The 23,560-nt window shown below is 41.8% G+C and overlaps 1 protein-coding gene across 7 annotated transcripts in view; it reads right to left on the minus strand.

The window, feature by feature from the left end:
* Positions 1-5,249: 5,249 nt before the first annotated feature.
* The window catches only part of LOC115103120 (high affinity 3',5'-cyclic-AMP phosphodiesterase 7A-like), a 33,974-nt gene continuing 15,663 nt past the window's right edge, over positions 5,250-23,560 (minus strand). For 2 of the 7 annotated variants that reach the window (XM_029623777.2, XM_029623774.2), the window contains exons 2-13: positions 17,767-17,827; positions 13,150-13,236; positions 11,742-11,896; positions 11,571-11,634; positions 11,155-11,250; positions 10,896-10,996; positions 10,476-10,607; positions 10,093-10,184; positions 7,993-8,137; positions 7,622-7,718; positions 7,412-7,492; positions 5,250-7,117 (exon numbers count right to left, since the gene is read on the minus strand). In XM_029623777.2, the coding sequence (XP_029479637.1) occupies positions 6,891-7,117; positions 7,412-7,492; positions 7,622-7,718; positions 7,993-8,137; positions 10,093-10,184; positions 10,476-10,607; positions 10,896-10,996; positions 11,155-11,250; positions 11,571-11,634; positions 11,742-11,896; positions 13,150-13,236; positions 17,767-17,773 (1,284 nt within the window). In that variant the 5' untranslated portion in view covers positions 17,774-17,827 and the 3' untranslated portion in view covers positions 5,250-6,890. Of the gene's footprint in view, positions 7,118-7,411; positions 7,493-7,621; positions 7,719-7,992; positions 8,138-10,092; positions 10,185-10,475; positions 10,608-10,895; positions 10,997-11,154; positions 11,251-11,570; positions 11,635-11,741; positions 11,897-13,149; positions 13,240-17,757; positions 17,828-23,560 lie in introns of all 7 variants that reach the window. The other 5 variants (XM_029623776.2, XM_029623773.2, XM_029623775.2 and 2 more) reach the window with 3 other exon arrangements.

The raw sequence follows: 23,560 nt of genomic DNA on the forward strand, positions 1-23,560 counted from the left end.
GTCAGATGTTGGGCGTGTTCGAAGCGGATAGTGCAGCCGACTTCCGACGGACTAATCTGCAAATCACCTTCCATTATAAATAGCTACTCATTTTTATTTGTAGATCAGTTAGTCACATGATACATCTATATGCTCTCATTCAGTACTGTATGGTGCTGCCTGACAAAAATGCATACGGTTACACGTTTTTTTTTAATGTTGTGGCTATTCTAATCGGCTCAAGGGAAACAAGTGGGCTCAGACATCGATATTTTTTTTTGGGGGGGGAGGTTTCAAGGTTCCTTAAAGGATGTTCAAATCAAAGTTTATTTGTCACCTGCGCCGAATACAACAGGTGTAGACCTTAGTGAAATGCTTACTTACACGCTCTAACCAACAGTGCAATTTTTAAGTAAAGAAATAGGTATTAGGTAAACAATAGATAAGTAAAGACATAAAATAAAAAACAGTGAAAAGACTGAATAACAGTAGTGAGGCTATATACAGGCACTGGTTAGTCGGGCTAATTGAGGTAGTATGTACATGTAGGTATGGTTAAAGTGACTATGCATATATGATAAACAGAGTAGCAGTATCGTAAAAGAGGGGTTGGTGGGTGGCGGGACACAATGCAGATAGTCCGGGTAGCCAATGTGCGGGGGCACAGAGTAGTCGGGCTAATTAAAGTAGTATGTACATGAATGTATAGTTAAAGTGACTGCCGATATGATCAGCAGAGAGTAGCAGCAGCGTTAAAGAGGGTTGGGGGACACACACAATGCAAATAGTCTGGGTAGCCATTTGATTACCTGTTAAGGAGTCTTATGGCTTGGGGGTAAAAGCTTTTGAGAAGCCTTTTGGTCCTAGACTTGGCGCTCCGGAACCGCTTGCCATGCGGTAGTATAGAGAACAGTCTATGTCTAGGGTGGCTGGGGTCTTTGACACATTTTAGGGCCTTCCTCTGACACCGCCTGGTGTAGAGGTCCTGGATGGCAGGCAGCTTAGCCCCAGTGATGTACTGGGCCGTACTGACCCTCTGTAGTGCCTTGCAGTCAGAGGCCGAGCAGTCCACAATCATCTCCTTAGTCTTGGTTACGTTGTGGGATAAGTTGTTATTCTGACACCACCCGGCCAGGTCTCTGACCTCCTCCCTATAGGCTGTCTTGTCGTTGTCGGTGATCAGCCCTACCACTGTTGTGTCGTCTACAAACTTGATGATGGTGTTGGAGTCGTGCCTGGCCACAAGGTCGTGAGTGAACAGGGAGTACAGGAGGGGACTGAGCACACACCACTGAGGGGCTCCAGTGTTGAGGATCAGCGTGGCAGATGTGTTGCTACCTACCCTCACCACCTGTGGGCGGCCCGTCAGGAAGTCCAGGATCCAGTTGCAGAGGGAGGTATTTAGTCCCAGGATCCTTAGCTTAGTGATGGATATTGTATCCTTAGCCCCTAGTAATTAAATCAGGGGGCATCACAGATTATCTTTATATGTTGCCTCAAATCGAATATGGCATCCAAAATCCTACATGGGTGCCAAAATAACATTTGATGGCGGGTAAACGATCTGTAAGTAGGAATTACGTACACAAGAGGCATTTTTACAGAATTGTGTACAAAACACTATAAATACTGTTAGTGTACATCAATTTTATTCTGAATCCAATATGGCCGACATGACTACACTACAACATCTTCTCCTGCATATAAGTAGTCATTGTTCATTTTCTATTGTGTTATTCTGTCTGTCAAAGAGTTTCATAACACTCTTGGTATATCTCGGACCAGGAATGACACTGCCATGCCTCCCTTGTTTGAATAACCAAAGCCAACTGTTTTTTCAATGCGTGTTCATATTTTAATCTCATTCACACACTTACAGCATATCAACAATGGGCAATTGTACAAAATATAACCACACGCCTTTCATGACACAAGTATCAATCAATCAATCAAATGTAATTTATAAAGCCCTTTTTACATCAGCCTATGTCACATGTGCTGTACAGAAACTCAGCCTAAAACCCAAAACAGCTTGCAATGCAGATGTAGAAGCACGGTGGCTAGGAAAAACTCCCTAGAAATACAGAAACCTAGAGAGGAACCAGGCTCTGAGGGGTGGCTAGTCGTCTTGCCGGGTGGAGATTATAACAGAACATGGCCAAGATGTTCAAACGTTCATAGATGACCAGCAGGGACATATAATAATAATCACAGTGGTTGTAGAGGGTGCAACAGGTTAGCACCTCAGGAGTAAATGTCAGTTGGCTTTTCAAAGCCGATCATTCAGTTAGAGATAGTTAAGAGTTAGAGACAGCAGGTGCGGTAGAGAGAGATTCCAAAACAGCAGGTCCGGGACAAGGTAGCACGTCCAGTCTTTAAAGTCTTTGAGGTGACCAGGACATAAAATAAAAAAACAGGTAAAATCAATGTTATTTCCAAAGAATTTCAACCCCCAATATTAAATGTGATGATGTTGAATCAACGTGGAAAATTGATTGGATTTTTAAAAAGTAATCAATGTATGGGAATTTTGTCTTTTTTTCACCTACATCCAATGACATGGTGATATATTTAGTTGATTTCACATTGAATTCACGTTAGTTGACAACTTAACCAAATATAATCAAAACTAGATGTTGAACTGACATCTGTGCCCAGTGGGGAGTGTGTCCTATCAGGGTAGCCAGTGGTGGTTGTAGTTCTGGGGTTTGACCAGCTTGCACAGCTAACTGGTCATTCTGGGCAAGCTGCAGCAACAAGGGCAGTATCCTTCCTGTATGACTGGGTGGGTATTGGGGCTGTGGGGTGATCAGTTTCCATTTCTATAGTTCGGTATAGGCAGTTAGTAGATGCAGCTTGCATGCCAATGAGACCCATTGACCAACTGAAATGTTATCACAGCCTTTATTATGCTGGGGATACTCCAGTTGTGGAATGGTTGGTTGTCTGTTTGTGAAGGAAAGTCTGAAAGGGCTGTCACAAACACAAATACTTGCTTTTAGATCTTTCCAATGCCTAATGTGTAGTAACCTTTATTACCTAGGCAAGTCGCTTAAGAACAAATTCCTATTTACAATGACGGCCTACCCCGGCCAAACCCAGATGACGCTGGGCCAATTGTGCGCCGCCCTATGGGACTCCCAATCACAGCCGGATGTGATACAGCCTGGATTCAAACCAGGGACTGTAGTGATGCCTCTTATGATGCCTAGACCACTGCATCACTCAGGAGCCCTTATTGGCCTGTGGGTGGAGTTTTTTATGTTGAATGTGGCAAAAAGTCCTGCAGGTCACGTCCTACGTATTTCTTTATATTCCTTTGGAAGTCGGGTAGGATTATAATTTGGCCGATATTAACTGTGGGTTGTTGGCATTGATTACAGACTGGAGCACACCCAGCAGGAGATGTGGAGAGTGACAGAACCTGTGAGGGTGACCTCAGGTTACTTAGAGGTTAGTTAGTGTAGCGAGGTCATATACTACTATAGCACAGCTCCACACACATATACACTACCGTTCAAAAGTTTGGGGTCACTTAGAAATGTCCTTGTTTTTGAAAGAAAAGCACATTCTTTGTCCATTAAAATAACATCAAATTGATCAGAAATACTGTGTAGACATTGTTAATGTTCTAAATGACTATTGTAGCTGGAAACGGCATATTTTTTTATGGAATATCTACATAGGTCCATTATCAGCAACTATCACTGCTGTGTTCCGGTGACACGTTGTGTTAGCTAATCAAAGTTTAGCATTTTAAAAGGCTAATTGATCATTAGAAAACCCTTCTGCAATTATGTTAGCACAGCTGAAAACGGTTGTTCTGATTAAAGAATCTGGAGCATCAGCATTTGTGGGTTTGATTACAGGCTCAAAAAGGCCAGAAACAAATAATTTAACAAACTATTTAATGAAGCTGCCAGTTGAGGACTTGTGAGGCGTCTGTTTCTCAAACTAGACACTCAAATGTACTTGTCCTCTTGCTCAGTTGTGCACCGGGGCCTCCCACTCTTCTTTCTATTCTGGTTAGAGCCAGTTTGAGCTGTTCTGTGAATGGAGTAGTACACAGCGTTGTACAAGATCTTCAGTTTCTTGGTAATTTCTCGCATGGAATAGCCTTCATTTCTCAGAACAAGAATAGACTGACGAGTTTCAGAAGAACGTCTTTGTTTCTGGCCATTGTAGAGCTAGGGAGAGTGTCAGTGTCCAGGGTTGGACATTATTTTTCCTTTCATTAGAGCCTCCCAGTTGCCTCATTGATCCTCAAAGAAGCTTGTGACATGAAATGCTTGGACTTGCCATGCCAAGCAGTCTGTTGCCTTTTTATATATCTAGACAAAGATGTTTTGAGTGTATATGGTGGCCATTTTCGATTCCTAACATATTTGAAGTACACAAAAATATTGAGTTCAGGTACACACAACAAAACAAATCTAATTTAAAACATGTACATATACAGGTGATTAAACAACCATTTAACAGTATTGTAGCAGACATATTGAATTTAGAGAAAAATCTAATGGGGGCTCCTAACATATTTGCAAGACTAGGGGCTGAACATGTAACAATCCACAGAGTAACCTTTGACTGAATTTGTTTGACAGTTTTCAGTGTCTGAGCTGATTGCAATAGCCACAACATCAACACATGTAACTGTATGCATTTGTTGTTGTCAGGGAGGACCATACAGCATTGAATGAAAGCAAAGTTCATAAATATTCATAGTTGATATTTACAGGTCTATATTCCCAAAATGCTTAATATATCCTAATGCTGTGTGTGTGTATATCTATCAATTGAACCACTTTTGTAATAAGATGTTTACAACCATCCATTTCATATATATATTCACTGGTCCTAGGCCATCATTGAAAGTAAGAATTTGTTCTTAACTGAATTCCCTAGTTAAATAAAGGTACAATTTAAATATATATATTTTTTTAAACAAGAAGTTAGAGGTATGGGAAAAAGTCAGACAAAAACTAAAGTCCTTTTTGAGGATGGACCTCTAGCCTACTAGAGCTGTATTAATGGCAGACCTTTACAAAGTGATATGTCGATACAATAAAACCACAGATCAAAGGGAAACCTTTATCACTATCTTTAATGGAGAAAAAAAATCTAAATCGACACTATCAAAACCCAATCATGCCTTTGCACTCTTATTTATCCCTCTATGCAAAACCCCAGAGAGAGAACATTCTTTGTAGAACTGTAAAAAACGCCTGGGGCTGTAAACTGGACAGAGAAAAATAGAGCAAACGCATAAGTGTGACAAGTTGTTTTATTAATGAAAATGTAACTGCAACTGGTATGTATCAAAATATCAATTTGGCAAAGCTTTTCACAAAATAGTTTGCCACGCAAGTTCCTACCCAAAAATGACTTAGATCAAAATGGTAAACAGTTTTATCAAACAGTCTTGCAATAGTAACACGTTTGCCATAATATGAAAAGCACCGGTTTTCATTGGATATACTGAAAGTCCAACCAGAGACACAATCGTGTCTTGTGTACAGAATCAAAAAACAATACCAAAAATAAATTAAATATGGAATGTTTTATGTTATGGCTGGATCACTGTCCAATCTACTAATGCCAAGTAATTTCCTTTTCACACCAGAGGCAAACAGTCGGACAATGCATTGAGAGAAGACGATCGACCTTATAAAAAAAAAAAAAGATTTAAATTTTTTTTTTTTTTACTTTAAAAAAAGAACTGGTTTGGTCACTTAGTTTTGTGCATAGTTTAAAGGTATCTGTTGCCAGTCTTAAAAGTTGTTTGCATTCTAGAAAGGGCTTCGACTCTCTAAAATAACATTGTAGATCATGGCACAGCCCTACCAGAGGCAGACCACCTAATATCAACTTTAATAAGTAGTCATGCTGTTTATACCCTCAAACTCAGGTCATCTGTTACTAGTATGGAAGAGTGGTTATTCAAGTGTTGAAAGAATGTTAATGCCATAAAAATAGAATCTAGATTCTATTTCTATGGTTAAGGCCACACGCATGCCCTGTTTCCCCATTACAAAACATTGTTATTAGGCTACGGTTAAATCCCCAACACTGTACACCATATCAGCAAAGAAATACATAGATTTCATACCACATCCAATGGACTTTTTTCACACAAGTAGTCTCTGAGCTGACTGACTATTGGGTCATAAAACCTGTTATAGTTCACAGTGCAAGGAGCAACGAACGGACCAAAACAGTCCTTTCAGGGCATTTGTGTTGTTCTGCAATCAGATGTTTGTTCAGTGTGTTGTCAACAGGACAAGTACTTCATGTGAGTGGTTATTCACATACAGTATGAGCTTTTTTTTTTTTTACAGAACCAATGTTTAATTTGTGAAATGCAGCACAAAAGACACTTGTAAACAGTCTTCAGAGGCAGCAGTGAAGTGGGCTCGTCACATTTCCTGTACGAGGAAGTATTACCATTAGTCTGAAATGCAGCAACACATAGAAGCTCGTCTCATTCATTCAACATGAACTTCTCTTTTTGAATACAAGGTTTCCTCACTTTAAAAACATTAACAAAATGTTTGCAAATGGCACTTTAATCAGAAGGGTCTTGTTGAAAACATTCCCTTCAGGTCTCTGTTAAAAGGGTGACGTGTCAAATTAGTGATGTCAGAGCAGAACTACAGTACAAAATTAAATAAAAATACATACAGCAGAAGCAACATGAGGTATATATGTATTGCTCTGTTAAAGTAAAGGGTCCAAATTCAATAAATTAAGTTAAATTACATAAAAAACAAAAACAGTGGTTAACCTAGATGCGGAGCGTGTGGCTGAGTTGCTGTGGTGCAGGGAGTGCTGGGTAATGTCGTTTCTGTCGGATGCGGAGATTCGTTTCACTCTTTCTCACCTCACCGTGGGCGCCAGTCATGCTTGGCATGTCATGACCCTTTGCTTCCCTGAGGTAATACTTTGGAGTTTGAGTCTTTGGTGGCAGGAGTCGTCTGTTCCTCTGAGGCCCTACTAGAGCTAGCCTCCTGCTTGTCCCTCCCCTCATTCCAGCCTTGCTTGTTCAGGCTCAGGTGGCTCATCATGGTCTGGGACAGCCGTGTGTCGGAGAAGCGTGACCATTCCACAAACAGAGGCTCTACCACGTACGCCATGAAACCTACAGGAGAAGACATCTCTCATTCAGAGCAAGTTCTGACAATAAATCACACAATGCTGCTATGGTCAGAAGCAGAAACAACCACAAGCAAATGTATAAATATTAAGTAGGAGCACATTTGAAATCATTGTCAGTAGTCTTATCAGAGCCAGAATCGGCCAGAGGCCAGGAGGATCTACTATGACTGTAGCATGAGGCAGCTTGATGTTCAAGTACACCCCTGGACAGGTCACTAATTCATAGTAAAATATTAATTAATCATATGCAAACTTGGATTAAGAGGGGTAACCTTACCAATCTGTATATTGGCAACCGAGTTGGATTGCCTGTCACAGAGTGGGGTTACTTCAAGATTATGTTTCCGCTCAATGTCACCTTATGAAAAGAAGGATTGGTTAATACTTAGTATATAAACCATACTGTCACGCTTGGTTGCACTCTTAATAAACACCTGGATTAAGATTAGAGAGGATTAGCCCAGTACAGGGTTTCATGATATAGTACCTTGGTGGAAGAACTCCTCTGTCACTTTCTCGCTCCACTGTTTGCTGAGTTTCCACGGTCGGCAGGGGTTGCAAATGTCCGCACACTTCAGAGCCATCTTTACAAGGTCAATGAGGAAAACAGAGCGGAGACTCAGGAAAAGGACAACATATAACTCAGTTTGTCCCGGTCTCTCTTTTTCCTCTCCATCAGCCTCAACCACATTGACGATTCACTTTTACAGTTTCAAGCTGCACATTTTGCAACACTTCAGTCCCGCAGAGATTCACATGATCTCTTAATGCCACAAATCACATGACAACAGTTCAAAAGGGTGATGGATAGTACAGTCATTTATGCTGCTTTTGTTAGGTGGGAAACACCTTGCTCACCTGAAGGATAAAGTGTCGATGTCCTCCGTTAGTGAGGCAGAGGTCTCCCTTGTCCAAGTGTGTCCTGAACTCTGAAAGATAGTCATTCTGCCTGCTGATGTCCGTAGCCAGAATCAGGGATCCAAGCCGCTCCTCCATGTTCAATCTAAATGACAACATCCAATCGATATTTATTAGTATATAGAGTAATGAAAGTTATTTTCATAAACAAACAAAAAAATGCCTTTTTTACTGCAATGTTGCAATGGGTGATTACACAAGTCTGAAGATACATTTAAATGAGCGAAATCTGTGGACCCCATAGTTAGTATTACACTACCGGTCAAAAGTTTCAGAACACCTACTGATTCAAGTTTTTTTGATGACAGCTTTGTACACTCTTGGTATTCTTCTCAACCAGCTTCATGAGGTAGTCACCTGGAATGCATTTCAGTTAACAGGTGTGCCTTGTTAAAAGTTCATTTGTGGAATGTCTTTCCTTCTTAATGGGTTTGAGCCAATCAGTTGTGTTGTGACAAGGTAGGGGGGTATACAGAAGATAGCCCTATTTGGTAAAAGACCAAGTCCATATTACGGTAAGAACAGCTCAAATAAGCAAAGAGAAATGACAGTCCATCATTACTTTAAGGTCAGTCAATACGGAACATTTCAAGAACTTTTAATGTTTCTTCAATGTTTCTGCAGTCTCTAAAACCATGAAGCGCTTTGATGAAACTGGCTCTCATGGGGACCGCCACAGGAATGGAAGACCTAGTGTTACCTCTGCTGCAGAGGATAAGTTCATTAGTTACCAGACTCAGAAATTGCACCCCAAATAAAAGGCTTCAGAGTTTAAGTAACAGACACATCAACATCAACTGTTCAAAGGAGACTGTGTGAATGAGGCCTTCATTGTCAAATTGCTGCAAAGAAACCACTACTAAAAGGACACCAATAATAAGAAGAGACATGCTTGGGCCAAGAAACAAAAGCAATGGACAGGTGGAAATGTTTCCTTTGGTACAAATGGGAGATTTTTGGTTCCAACCGCTGTGTCTTTGTGAGACGTGGTGTGGGTGAACGGATGATCTCCGCATGTGTGGTTCCGAAGCATGGAGGAGGAGGTGTGATGGTGCTTTGCTGGTGACACTGTCTGCGATTGATTTAGAATTCAAGGCACAGCATGACTAACACAGCATTCTGCAGTGATACGCCACCCCATCTGGTTTGGGCTTAGTGGGACTATCATTTGTTTTTCAACAGGACAATGACCTAACACACCTCCAGGCTGTGTAAGGGCTATTTGACCAAGGAGAGTGATGTGTTATTGACTGTACGTTTGTTTATCCCATGTGTAACTCTGTTTTGTTTGTGTCACACTGCTTTGCTCCATCTTGGCCAGGTCACAGTTGTAAATGAGAACTTGTTCTCAACTGGCCTTCCTGGTTAAATGATGACCTGGCATTCAAAATGCCCCGACCTAACCAAATTGAGATGAGTTGGACCGCAAAGTGAAGGAAAAGCAGACAACAAGTGCTCGGCATATGTGGGAACTCCTTCAAGACTGTTGGAAAAGCATTCCAGGTTAAGCTGGTTGAGAGAATGCCAAGAGTGTGCAAAGCTGTCATCAAAGCAAAGGGTGGCTATTTTAAGAATCTCAAATATAAATACTTTTTGATTTGTTTAATACTTTTTTGGTTACTACATGATTCCATATGTGTTATTTAATAGTTTGTCTTCACTATTATTCTACAAAGTAGGAAATAGTAAAAATAAAGAAAAACCCTTGAATGAGTAGGTGTTCTAAAACTTTTGACCAGTAGTGTACATAACCTAAATGTCTTAGTGGATGTAGATGTAGTTAAATAGACTAGATCTGATCACTGGCAGTAATCACATGCATCTCATATATCCAAATCAAGCACATTACATAGTGATCCTAATCCAATCAAACTTTTTTCACGGCACACATCAAAACATCAAAATTGAGGAAACTAAATTCAGAGGATGGCCTCTCATTCTCTGTATCCAGTAACAAAACAAAAATGTCTCTCTCTCTCCCCCTAAGGGGACAAATAAAGTTTGAATTTAATATAGCAGGTGCCCTGTCTGTGAACTGACCGGTCTTCAGTGGGGAGGTGGGACAGCAGGTCTGATTCGCGGAGCAGGCCCACCGCAGACTTCCAGTGGTGATTCTCCAAAACTGAGCTATTCTACAAAAGGACAAACACAACCAAAAAAATACTTGCATTACTCATTACAGAGGTCAATATATTGTACATGGGCTAGTTGATGTCTGATGCCAGCTATTAACATGTATTTCAAAGTCATTCAACATTTGATGGAAAACTACATCAGCATTTTATCCATCAGAGACTCAAATAATGACGAGTAGAGAGAGAGAGAGTAGAGTAGTACTTTATATATTCCCAGTTTGGGAAATTGTTTAATCACCACAAGCATCAGCATTGAGCCACTGCGTTATTTCTAGTATAGGGCCTTACCTTGTACAGTGCTGCTAGGTAATGGTCAGTTTTGATGAGAAAAGGCTGGTTGACACCTGGATGGTCCAGATCATGGGTGGCAGCAGCCAGCAGACCCAGCAGGAGATCACAGGAGGTCAGCGTCTCAGCAAGCTGCAAACACACAGAACCCTCCTCATCAGACTCCTCACGAAGAGTCACAGTTGGAACAAACCTCTCCAGGTGTACTTGTAGAGTCATATTATTTTACTGAAGGATACAAGCTCAAATGTCTTACCAGAATCTACACATCCTTCTACAAAAACAAACAAAACAAACAAACACAAAAACACATACAGGGTTTCGAGTATCGATATACTTTATGACCTTATTCTTACAGAGTATATAATTCAGGTGTAGATGAGCAATTTGTTAGTGGTAAACCATGTCATTTTTTCACACCTTGGGCTCCTGCAGGTAACAATACATGGCCTGAGTCACATCTGCAGCGTGGACTGCATTGTGGTAAGGGTTCTGGCAGCGGTAGTCCTCTTGAATCATGACTAATAACAACACAAACACATTGGTTATTCAGTTCATTTGCAGATGGTTTCAACTATGCATCACCACTTCATTCAAGTAGACAATATTGGGTTTAAATAAATCCATGTCCCAATGCAATATGGTGCATTTAATCATTAACATGTATTTATTTCCATACCTAAAAATCTTCTAAGTTTAACCATGTCCAACTGGAAGAGCTCAATTAACCCATAAGTGTTGAATAAGTGAAAGGTCAGGTTGACGAGACTGTTCCCTGTCAGAAAGCAGAACAGAAACAATGAATTAACAAATGCGTAATAACACTACAGTTTGTAATAACAGACAAGGGACACATAGTCTTACTCTTTAATCTAAAGTTGAACTCCAAACACATAATTAGTCTGACTAGCAAAACGCCATCCACAACAAAATCACATCACATGCAAATTTATACAAACTAATGTTTCATGACTGAACATTCTCCAAATAGAAATGGAGAGCAATATGTGTCAAGGTGAGCCATAAAGCCAGCATGTATTGCATCTGCAATTCTTAAACAGCAGAGGGCAACAATCACCTAGGAAAACACCATACCGTTCGTAAGTCTGTCAAACAGGAAAATATCAAAGTTCCAGTTTCCAACCTTCTGCAGCATTAACTGAAACATATGAAATATTATTCAGTTAGGCCTGCTCAGTGATACTACAACACTAACATCTACAGAAATTATGTACTGTTGCTAGATAGATTGGCAGTGGCACTGACCTTGGCTTGACCTGTGTAGTCATCGTCAAGGATGTAGCCTAGAGGGTTGTTGGCTGGGATGCCGTGAAAGAACCGTGACGGGTGGAGGTACCTCTGAAAGCTCAGCAGCCTTCGGACATTCCTGGCAGACACAGGCCGCGCAGCCTCAGGTCGGGCTATGGAAACAAGTACAGAACCATTTACATTACCTATGGTTGAAATGCACCGACTCTTTTAAAGCTATACCAAGTTTATGTAGCTAACAACTGAATCCATTTCAAGTAAGAGTAACATCATGCTTTGTTGCATTATCTTTCAAGAAGATTTCAGGAGATGTCCATATATTCTATCACAGAATTCCATACTCTTCATCTGCTTGTAAAACAAAGGAATGTACACTCTCTGTATTAAAAGCATAGCACTGCATATCATTCAGGACAACGTCAAATACACACCAATACAATAAGTCAATAACAAATCAGGCTAATACTGTTAGTTGGTTTGTTGTACTAACATCAATATACCGTAAAACAGATGCATTTCAGAGTGTGAATAACCTGTTTACTGAGAAAACTTCATGAAAAGACGAAGGAAGACTACCAAGCCAATTCAAACAGTGAGTAGCCCTAAAATCCCATCTGCACGGACAGAGGACAAACAGAGGATTTGAGCCTGCCATACCGTGGCCACCCCCACCAATGTGACTAGTGCAAAGGGGTGTGAGTGTGCAGACATGCTGCTGACACAGCAGTCCATTCTCCAGCCAGCTGGCAGCCCACCAATCTCAGTCCTGCATTGTCAACGCACACTCACCAACCATGGCAGACTAGCAAGCCTCAAAAAGCCTTTTGCATCAAACTAACATTCTAGAAAATTATTTGAAAGATCAAGGCACCTACAGACAGAGCCAGAACAAATGAATGTCTAATGTCTAACAGGCGATGGTCCCCAACAATTCTAAAATGCAATATCGGTTGCTGGAAAATGTTGCACTGTCAGCAAACACAATACATAAGGTCACATCAATAGGACAGCCAGCTGGATGGCTTCCATTTATCAATTTGTTAGAGACACTTTGAACAATGGTCTTTTTATAGACCTTTTCAGACAATTCAATTTGACAAGTGACTAATATCATAAGTGCTTTCATTTCATTAATTCAAGCAGATGACAGTTTAAAAGTAGCAAGAATAACACTCAAGTTTCATATCCATTAGATGCACCACCTACATTTACATTAGTGATGTTTAGTGTTTACTTCATACAGTATCTGCCATTTAGTTCATACATCTATCTATCAGACAACGGGTTACTTCGATCATAAGAGCAACAAATCATGGATTGCAAAAAGGTTCAGCTTCTTCATTGATAGAAGATATTTCAAGGGGTGGGTGGCACATTAAAATGGGAGTTTTTGGTTCTTACTTACAATGCAAAGTTCGGAAATCGACATACAAGTAGGGATGTGACCTTCTTCGCTCTGGTTCAAACCCCACCTGGCTTCTGACTCTCACATCTCCTAGAAGGAATGGGAAAACATAGTCCTCAAGGTACTTGCAATAATGAGAGGTTTTATTTAGTAAATCATTGGGCCTGTTAAGACTGAGGCTGTGTCCCAAATTGCACCGTATTCCCTATGCAGTGCACTACTTCTGACCAGGGCCCCAAAGGCATCTGATCAAAGGTTGTGCACTTTATAGGGTATAGGGTGCCATTTGGGAAGCAAAGGCTGAAACGACACAGACAAAGCTAAACAGGAAGCCTGGCTGTGACACAGTGCCAAAGTGACTATTAGTATTCACACTGGTGTCAGTGTAGAGCTGGAGAAGAGGCAGGCCTCTCTATTCAGACTAGATCAAAACAGGCTCTGCAGTTTTACTAGATAAGAGTTATGTAGTTAATAGGTAATACAATATGCTATCTTACATTCGTCACCTGTGATATAAAATATATTTAAGTACTGTTATCCATACGGACTAAGAAAGAGTAAGTGTTTAAGATCCTGTATTCATAATTGACAATGAATAAAGGATCTTAAAACAGAAACACATACCTAGCCATACTGACTGAGAAAGAGTAAGAATACCCACAGATGTCTTTCATTTCCAACCTTGTGTGTACATTGCAGCAGCAGAGAGATTGCATACAGGGGCTTGCGAAAGTATTCACCCACCTTGGCATTTTTCCTATTTTGTTGCCTTACAGCCTGGAATTAAAATTTATTTTGGGGGGTGGTTTGTATCATTTGATTTACACAACATGCCTACCAGTTTGAAGGTGCAAAATATTTTTTTATTGTGAAACAAACAAGACAAAAAAACAGAAAACTTGAGCGTGCATAACTTTTCACCCCCCAAAGTCGATACATTGTAGAGCCACCTGTTGCTGCAATTACAGCTGCAAGTCTCTTGTAGCATGTCTCTATAAGCTTGGCACATCTAGCCACTGGGATATTTTGCCCATTCTTCAAGGCAAAACTACTCCAGCTCCTTCAAGTTGGATGGGTTCCGCTGATGTACAGCAATCTTTACGTGGACTGGGATATGTTTCGTCAGATAACAACATTGACGAATACGCTGATTCGGTGTGCGAGTTCATTAGAACGTGCGTTGAAGATATCGTTCCCACAGCAACGATTAAAACATTCCCTAAACAGAAACCGTGGATTGATGGCAGCATTCGCGTGAAACTGAAAGCGCGAACCACTGCTTTTAATCAGGGCAAGGTGACTGGTAACATGACCGAATACAAACAGTGCAGCTATTCCCTCCGCAAGGCTATCAAACAAGCTAAGCGTCAGTATAGAGACAAAGTAGAATCTCAATTCAACGGCTCAGACACAAGAGGTATGTGGCAGGGTCTACAGTCAATCACGGACTACAAGAAGAAAACCAGCCCAGTCACGGACCAGGATGTCTTGCTCCCAGGCAGACTAAATAACTTTTTTGCCCGCTTTGAGGACAATACAGTGCCACTGACACGGCCTGCAACGAAAACATGCGGACTCTCCTTCACTGCAGCCGAGGTGAGTAAAACATTTAAACGTGTTAACCCTCGCAAGGCTGCAGGCCAAGACGGCATCCCCAGCCGCGCCCTCAGAGCATGCGCAGACCAGCTGGCCGGTGTGTTTACGGACATATTCAATCAATCCCTATACCAGTCTGCTGTTCCCACATGCTTCAAGAGGGCCACCATTGTTCCTGTTCCCAAGAAAGCTAAGGTAACTGAGCTAAACGACTACCGCCCCGTAGCACTCACTTCCGTCATCATGAAGTGCTTTGAGAGACTAGTCAAGGACCATATCACCTCCACCCTACCTGACACCCTAGACCCACTCCAATTTGTTTACCGCCCAAATAGGTCCACAGACGATGCAATCTCAACCACACTGCCCTAACCCATCTGGACAAGAGGAATACCTATGTAAGAATGCTGTTCATCGACTACAGCTCGGCATTCAACACCATAGTACCCTCCAAGCTCGTCATCAAGCTCGAGACCCTGGGTCTCGACCCCGCCCTGTGCAACTGGGTACTGGACTTCCTGACGGGCCGCCCCCAGGTGGTGAGGGTAGGCAACAACATCTCCACCCCGCTGATCCTCAACACTGGAGCCCCACAAGGGTGTGTTCTGAGCCCTCTCCTGTACTCCCTGTTCACCCACGACTGCGTGGCCACGCACGCCTCCAACTCAATCATCAAGTTTGTGGACGACACAACAGTGGTAGGCTTGATTACCAACAACGACGAGACGGCCTACAGGGAGGAGGTGAGGGCCCTCGGAGTGTGGTGTCAGGAAAATAACCTCACTTCAACGTCAACAAAACTAAGGAGATGATTGTGGACTTCAGGAAACAGCAGAGGGAACACCCCCCTATCCACATCGATGGAACAGTAGTGGAGAGGGTAGTAAGTTAAGTTCCTCGGCATACACATCACAGACAAACTGAATTGGTCCACTCACACAGACAGCATCGTGAAGAAGGCGCAGCAGCTCCTCTTCAACCTCAGGAGGCTGAAGAAATTCGGCTTGTCAGCAAAAGCACTCACAAACTTCTACAGATTCACAATCGAGAGCATTCTGGCGGGCTGTATCACCGCCTGGTACGGCAACTGCTCCGCCCACAACCGTAAGGCTCTCCAGGGGGTAGTGAGGTCTACACAACGCATCACCGGGGGCAAACTACCTGCCCTCCAGGACACCTACACCACCCGATGTTACAGGAAGGCCATAAAGATCATCAAGGACAACAACCACCCGAGCCACTGCCTGTTCACCCCGCTATCATCCAGAAGGCAAGGTCAGTACAGGTGCATCAAAGCTGGGACCGAGAGACTGAAAAACAGCTTCTATCTCAAGGCCATCAGACTGTTAAACAGCCACCACTAATATTGAGTGGCTGCTGCCAACACACTGACACTGACTCAACTCCAGCCACTTTAATAATGGGAATTGATGGGAAATTATGTAAAATATATCACTAGCCACATTAAACAATGCTACCTAATATAATGTTTACATACCCTACATTATTCATCTCATATGCATACGTATATACTGTACTCTATATCATCTACTGCATCCTTATGTAATACATGTATCACTAGCCACTTTAACTATGCCACTTTGTTTACATACTCATCTCATATGTATATACTGTACTCGATACCATCTACTGTATCTTGCCTATGCTGCTTTGTACCATCACTCATTCATATATCTTTATGTACATATTCTTTATCCCCTTACACTGTGTATAAGACAGTAGTTTTGGAATTGTTATTTAGATTACTTGTTGGTTATTGCTGCATTGTCGGAACTAGAAGCACAAGCATTTCGCTACACTCGCATTAACATCTGCTAACCATGTGTATGTGACAAATACAATTTGATTTGAAGTCATACCACAGATTCTCAATTAGATTGAGTTCTGGGCTTTGACTAGGCCATTCCAGGACATTTAAATGTTTCCCCTTAAACCACTCGAGTGTTGCTTTAGCAGTATGCTTAGGGTCATTGTCCTGCTGGAAGGTGAACCTCTGTCCCAGTCTCAAATCTCTGGAAGACTGAAACAGGTTTCCCTCAAGAATATCCCTGTATTTAGCGCCATCTTTCATTCCTTCAATTCTGACTAGTTTTCCAGTCCCTGCCGATGAAAAACATCCCCACAGCATGATGCTGCCACCCCCATGCTTCACTGTGGGGGGATGGTGTTCTAAGGTGATGAGAGATGTTGGGTTTGCTCCAGACATAGCGTTTTCCTTGATGGCCAAAAATCTCAATTTTAATCTCTTCTAGCCAGAGTACCTTCTTCCATATGTTTGGGGAGTATCCCACATGCTTTGGGGAGTCTCCCACGTTTGCTTATATTTTTCTTTAAGCAATGGCTTTTTTTCTGGCCACTCTTCCGTAAAGCCCAGCTCTATGGAGTGTACGGCTTAGTGGTCCTATGGACAGATACTCCAATCTCCGCTGTGGAGCTTTGCAGCGCCTTAAGGGGTATCTTTGGTCTCTTTGTTGCCTCTCTGGTTAATGCCCTCCTTGCCTGGTCCGTGAGTTTTGGCGGGCAGCCCTCTCTTGGCTGGTTTGTTGTGGTGCCATATTCTTTCCATTTTTTAATAATGGATTTAAATCGTGCTCCATGGGATGTTCAAAGTTTTGGATATTTTTTATAACCCAACACTGATCCTTATTTAGGGGCATCAAAGCAAAGGGTTGAATACATATGCACGCACCACGTTTCTGTTTTCCATTTTTTTGAAACAAGTCATCTTTTTCATTTCACTTCACCAATTTGCATTATTTTGTGTATGTCCATTACATTGAAATCCAAATTTAAATTACAGGTTGTAATGCAACAAAATAGGAAAAACACCAAGGGGGATGAATACTTTTGCAAGGCACTGTATCTACTGAATAACAAACCATTACTTAAATAATCAATATCCTTATAGATGGTGAAAAGGTAGGTGAAGGTCATACGATATGTTAAAATATTCATGGAGTGATAAGAAATAAGATCCAGTGAATATCATACCATACGTACCGAGCATCCGAATGTAGAGAGCCGTTTGATCCTCACTGTCATAGGAGATCGCCCCTCGTCTCTGCAAGAAAAGGATCATTTAGACAAAACTCCTACAATAAAACAATTGTTGGGGTGTTTTGTTCACCTCTAGGAAAAGGATGACACAAACGTTGCAAATTCCCCTAGGTTGTGAGCTGTATTTCAAAAGCTCTCCAAATTAATGAACATAAAAACTTGAATGACGTACATTTTAAACAGAGGGGTGTTGGTAAAATAAGCAGGTTAGCATTTTTCGTCATGAATCTTGCTCTGGAAGCAGCTCTGCAGAGTGGTCACAAGCTGGCACAGCCAAAGTCATAATCAGATTTTAAACCTAACCTTAACCACACTGCGAACCTGCATGTCAATTAAGGCAGCCCCCTGCACCTCTCTGATTCAGAGGGGTTGGGTTAAATGCGGAAGACACATTTTGGTTGAATACATTAAGTTGGACAACTGACTAGGTATCCCCCTTCCCCTTTAACCAGAATGCCTAACCCTAACCTTAAAGACAAAAAAGCTTTTATTTTTTCTCTACAATTTTGCTTTTTGGCTGTGGAATCTGACTTTGTGGATGTGCTATCTAGTGGAAACAAGTCAGTTCCTCTCCGCTCTCCTCTCCCTCTGCAGCAAATGCTGGCTCAGTGCCACATCTGGGGACACTCAAATCTAACTATGACGTCAATCTGCGCAACCTATTTGTATAAATGATATTCCTCCATCAGCCCATCCCTAGCCCCAAAAGTGTTGTTGAATGCAAAGGCATAAAACATAAATGCCATACGGACTTCTTTGGCCAGTGGCTGTATTTATAAAGTCTTGCATGTGACCTTGCATTTAAGTTAGATTAAAAGACCTGATATCAAATGAACTGCTGGGCAATACCATACCAGTATACAACTGTAAGCCAAGTCAAAAAAGATCAGAGAGTACTGACAGAGAACAGGGGTGATTACAGAGTAATATGCTCCAGGGGGTGACCATGCAGGAAAGCCGAGGAAGGCTGAACTACAATATAGGAGCTGGGCAATTCCACACAAGATTGGCCCAGGGATAATTATGATGTTTTGGATCTTCCTGAAATTAAATCCATATAAAGATCATTTGGGGGAAGGGGGTTTTGGCATAACTTTGAAATCTGTATCCAAAATAATTATTGAGAAATAACTAATTCAAGTTGGGAGATGTGACATTTTGTCCTGCTTTCAGACACTACAACAATGAGTCTGTAGTTGCTTTAAAAATATAGTTTTGGTATCATTTGAAACTTACTGTGTGCTCTGAAAGATGATTAGTGTTTAGATTAAGAATACCATTTCTGCTCAGAACTGAGCAGGTCGGGCATAACATGTCAACCCTGTTACCCATAGATAGACTGGCTAGACATTTTCTTTTTCAATTTAAGGAAGGCCAGCATCCTGGAGTCACCTCTTCACTGTTGACAATGAGTGTTTTGAGGTTACCATTTAATGAAGCTGCCAGTTGAGGACTTGAGGCGTCTGTTTCTCAAACTAGACACTAATGTACTTGTCCTCCTGCTCAGTTGTGCACCGGGGCCTCCCACTCCTCTTTCTATTCTTTTTATTTTTTACCCCTTTTTCTTCCCAATTTCGTGGTATCCAATTATTTAGTGGCTACTATCTTGTCTCATCGCTACAACTCCCGTACGGGCTCGGGAGAGACGAAGGTTGAAAGTCATGCGTCCTCCGATACACAACCCAACCAAGCCGCACTGCTTCTTAACACAGCGCCCTCCAACCCGGAAGCCAGCCGCACCAATGTGTCGGAGGAAACACCGTGCTTCTGGCAACCTTTGTTAGCGCGCACTGCGCCCGGCCCGCCACAGGAGTCGCTGGTGCGCGATGAGACAAGGATTTCCCTACCGGCCAAACCCTCCCTAACCCGGACGACGCTAGGCCAATTGTGCGTCGCCCCACGGACCTCCCAGTCGCGGCCGGTTACGACAGAGCCTGGGCGCGAACCCAGAGTCTCTGGTGGCGCAGCAGTACAGCGCCCTTAACCACTGCGCCACCCGGGAGGCCTCCTCTTTCTATTCTGATTAGAGCCAGTTTGCGCTATTCTGTGAAGGGAGTAGTACACAGCGTTGTACAAGATCTTCAGTTTCTTGCCAATTTCTCACATGGAATAGCTTTCATTTCTCAGAACAAGAGTAGACTGACGAGTTTCAGAAGGGAGGTCTTTGTTAGCTAACACAACGTGCCATTGGAACGCAGGTGTGATGGGGCTCTGTACGCCTATGTAGATATATATTTTTTTAATGGAATAAGAAAATCTGCCGTTTACAGCTACAATAGTCATTTACAACATTAATGTCTACGCTGTATTTCTGATCAATTTGATGTTGTTTTTCTTTCAAAACAAGGACATTTCTAAGTGACCCCAAACTTTTTAATGTTAGTGTACATGTAGGTAGAGTTAGTGACTATGCATAGATAATAACAGAGAGTAGCAGCAGCGTAAGAGGGGGGAGGCTTATGCCCCCTCCCTGTTGCACACAACAAGCTTCCATTCCCTCTGTTACAAGGGGTCTTATGGCTAATTTAAGATGAAAACGTCAACCCTGTTAAGGTCATCTCTTTTACTTTATTTGGCAGCAATTACTATAGCAATTTAACATCGAGATGGGAACATGCGTTTTTTAATGAAGTTGAACTCTATGACAGAATGTTAAAATTAGTTGAAATTAAAAGTTCTATATGTCCAAGTTACACTTCTCAAAAGGCATCGAATTGGTGTAACAACCCGAAAACTGGCTGTGACCCCTGTCTGTTTACAGAGTTGTTTTCCTATTGCGTTTATGGAGCAGCTAATGACAAAGTATGTACTGAAATGGATTGGACATTGCGCTGCTTCTCTACTATTTACTGAGTGAGAGTGACTCATCCTCTAGTTTATCATCCTCATTTCAAACCACATACTGGCAATTGCACAAGGTCTTAGTTTATGGGCAGACAATACTATAACATTACATATCACCTAGGCTATAGTTTAAAAAAAGCTAATCTAATATGAACTAAAACAGACAAAGCAGTATATGAAGCCTTGGTTTGAAGGCAGTATTTGTAGTACCAACAACACCATTGTTAACACAAATCAGTTGTTTATGGCAGCCAAAGCCGGGGTATATCAGGCCCTCACACAAGGGCTGTAAGACATCCAAACCTGCTGTGCCCAAATGTGCTTCAGACAAGCTATCCAGACAAGCAACTGGCATCTCCCTTTACATGGCGCTATGTGGGCTGTGCCGGCTTGCCTCGCTGCACTCCAAACACTGTGGCGTCTGTCAGGCTGGGACGGACATATGCCTCCATTCCTCACGCCACTCGCTCCTGTTAAAATGCTTGACCTTAGATGCTACATTCACAAGTCAACACACAACTGCTGCTCACGACTCTGCTATCAGCGTAATCTCAATGCAAGTGGACTGGCTTCATCATTCAATAAATATCAGTACGTCATCGTGATTGATTACTTTTGACAACAATGGAATCAGACACACACAACATCCTTTCAAACACAGGGGTACAGTTTCTTCCAAAAACCATAAAGTTTGGTGAATGAACAGAAATGCACTGTTATTCCATGCTACCCACAATTTCTTCTAACTCAACATCACATTCAGATTATTTATTTCAACCCTGTGTCCCAATTCAGTTATCCATCATAAAACTCCTAAGACTTGCTGTGACTGGCCTGTCTTATCAAGACCTCATCTTTAAAGTCCACTAATAAAATAAGCAATCGATGATGTTTCTATGATTCTGCTGCTAAGCCAATATACTACTACTACTACTATTTATGTTACTACACATACTACCACTGTACTACTACGACCAGAGATCTAAAAATAAAAAAAACATGTTAAAAAAAAAGTTAACACTGGTGCTCCCCATTTTAAAAAGTTGGGAGCACCAGAAAACACTTTCTTCTACTGATTGAGATACAGCCTACATTAATTCTAGCTACAGTGCCTTGCGAAAGTATTCGGCCCCCTTGAACTTTGCGACCTTTTACCACATTTCAGGCTTCAAACATCAAGATATAAAACTATTTTTTTGTGAAGAATCAACAACAAGTGGGACACAATCATGAAGTGGAACGACATTTATTGGATATTTCAAACTTTTTTAACAAATCAAAAACTGAAAAATTGGGCGTGCAAAATTATTCAGCCCCCTTAAGTTAATACTTTGTAGCGCCACCTTACAGCTGTAAGTCGCTTGGGGTATGTCTATCAGTTTTGCACATCGAGAGACTGAAATTTTTTCCCATTCCTCCTTGCAAAACAGCTCGAGCTCAGTGAGGTTGGATGGAGAGCATTTGTGAACAGCAGTTTTCAGTTCTTTCCACAGATTCTTGATTGGATTCAGGTCTGGACTTTGACTTGGCCATTCTAACACCTGGATATGTTTATTTTTGAACCATTCCATTGTAGATTTTGCTTTATGTTTTGGATCATTGTCTTGTTGGAAGACAAATATCCGTCCCAGTCTCAGGTCTTTTGCAGACTCCATCAGCTTTTCTTCCAGAATGGTCCTGTATTTGGCTCCATCCATCTTCCCATCAATTTTAACCATCTTCCCTGTCCCTGCTGAAGAAAAGCAGGCCCAAACCATGATGCTGCCACCACCATGTTTGACAGTGGGGATGGTGTGTTCAGGGTGATGAGCTGTGTTGCTTTTACGACAAACATAATGTTTTGCATTGTTGCCAAAAAGTTCAATTTTGGTTTCATCTGACCAGAGCACCTTCTTCCACATGTTTGGTGTGTCTCCCAGGTGCCTTGTGGCAAACTTTAAACAACACTTTTTATGGATATCTTTAAGAAATGGCTTTCTTCTTGCCACTCTTCCATAAAGGCCAGATTTGTGCAATATACGACTGATTGTTGTCCTATGGACAGAATCTCCCACCTCAGCTGTAGATCTCTGCAGTTCATCCAGAGTGATCATGGGCCTCTTGGCTGCATCTCTGATCAGTCTTCTCCTTGTATGAGCTGAAAGTTTAGAGGGACGGCCAGGTCTTGGTAGATTTGCAGTGGTCTGATACTCCTTCCATTTCAATATTATCGCTTGCACAGTGCTCCTTGGGATGTTTAAAGCTTGGGAAATCTTTTTGTATCCAAATCCGGCTTTAACCTCTTCAACCTATGGGGGCGCTATTTCATTATTGGATAAAAAAAACGTGCCCGTTTTAAGCGCAATATTTTGTCACAAAAAGATGCTCGACTTTGCATATAATTGACAGCTTTGGAAAGAAAACACTCTGACGTTTCCAAAACTGCAAAGATATTGTCTGTGAGTGCCACAGAACCAATGCTACAGGCGAAACCAAGATGAAATTTCATACAGGAAGTGAGCCAGATTTTTGAGGCGCTGTGTTCAATGTCTCCTTATATGGCTGTGAATGCGCAAGGAAGGAGCCTACACTTTCTGTCGTTTCCCCAAGGTGTTTGCAGCATTGTGACGTATTTGTAGGCATGTCATTGGAAAATTGACCATAAGAGACTACATTTACCAGGTGTCCGCTCGGTGTCCTCCGTCGAAACTATTGCGTAATCTCCAGGTGCGTGCATTTTTCCATTTTGAACAGAGGAGAAACCAAACTGCCACGAGTGACTTATCGAATAGATATGTGAAAAACACCTTGAGGATTGATTCTAAACAACGTTTGCCATGTTTCTGTCGATATTATGGAGTTAATTTGGAAAAAAGTTTGTTGTAATGACTGAATTTTCTGTTTTTTTTGGTAG

This window comes from Oncorhynchus nerka, linkage group LG20 (assembly GCF_034236695.1).
Source record: "Oncorhynchus nerka isolate Pitt River linkage group LG20, Oner_Uvic_2.0, whole genome shotgun sequence".
Taxonomy (NCBI): Eukaryota; Metazoa; Chordata; class Actinopteri; order Salmoniformes; family Salmonidae; genus Oncorhynchus; species Oncorhynchus nerka.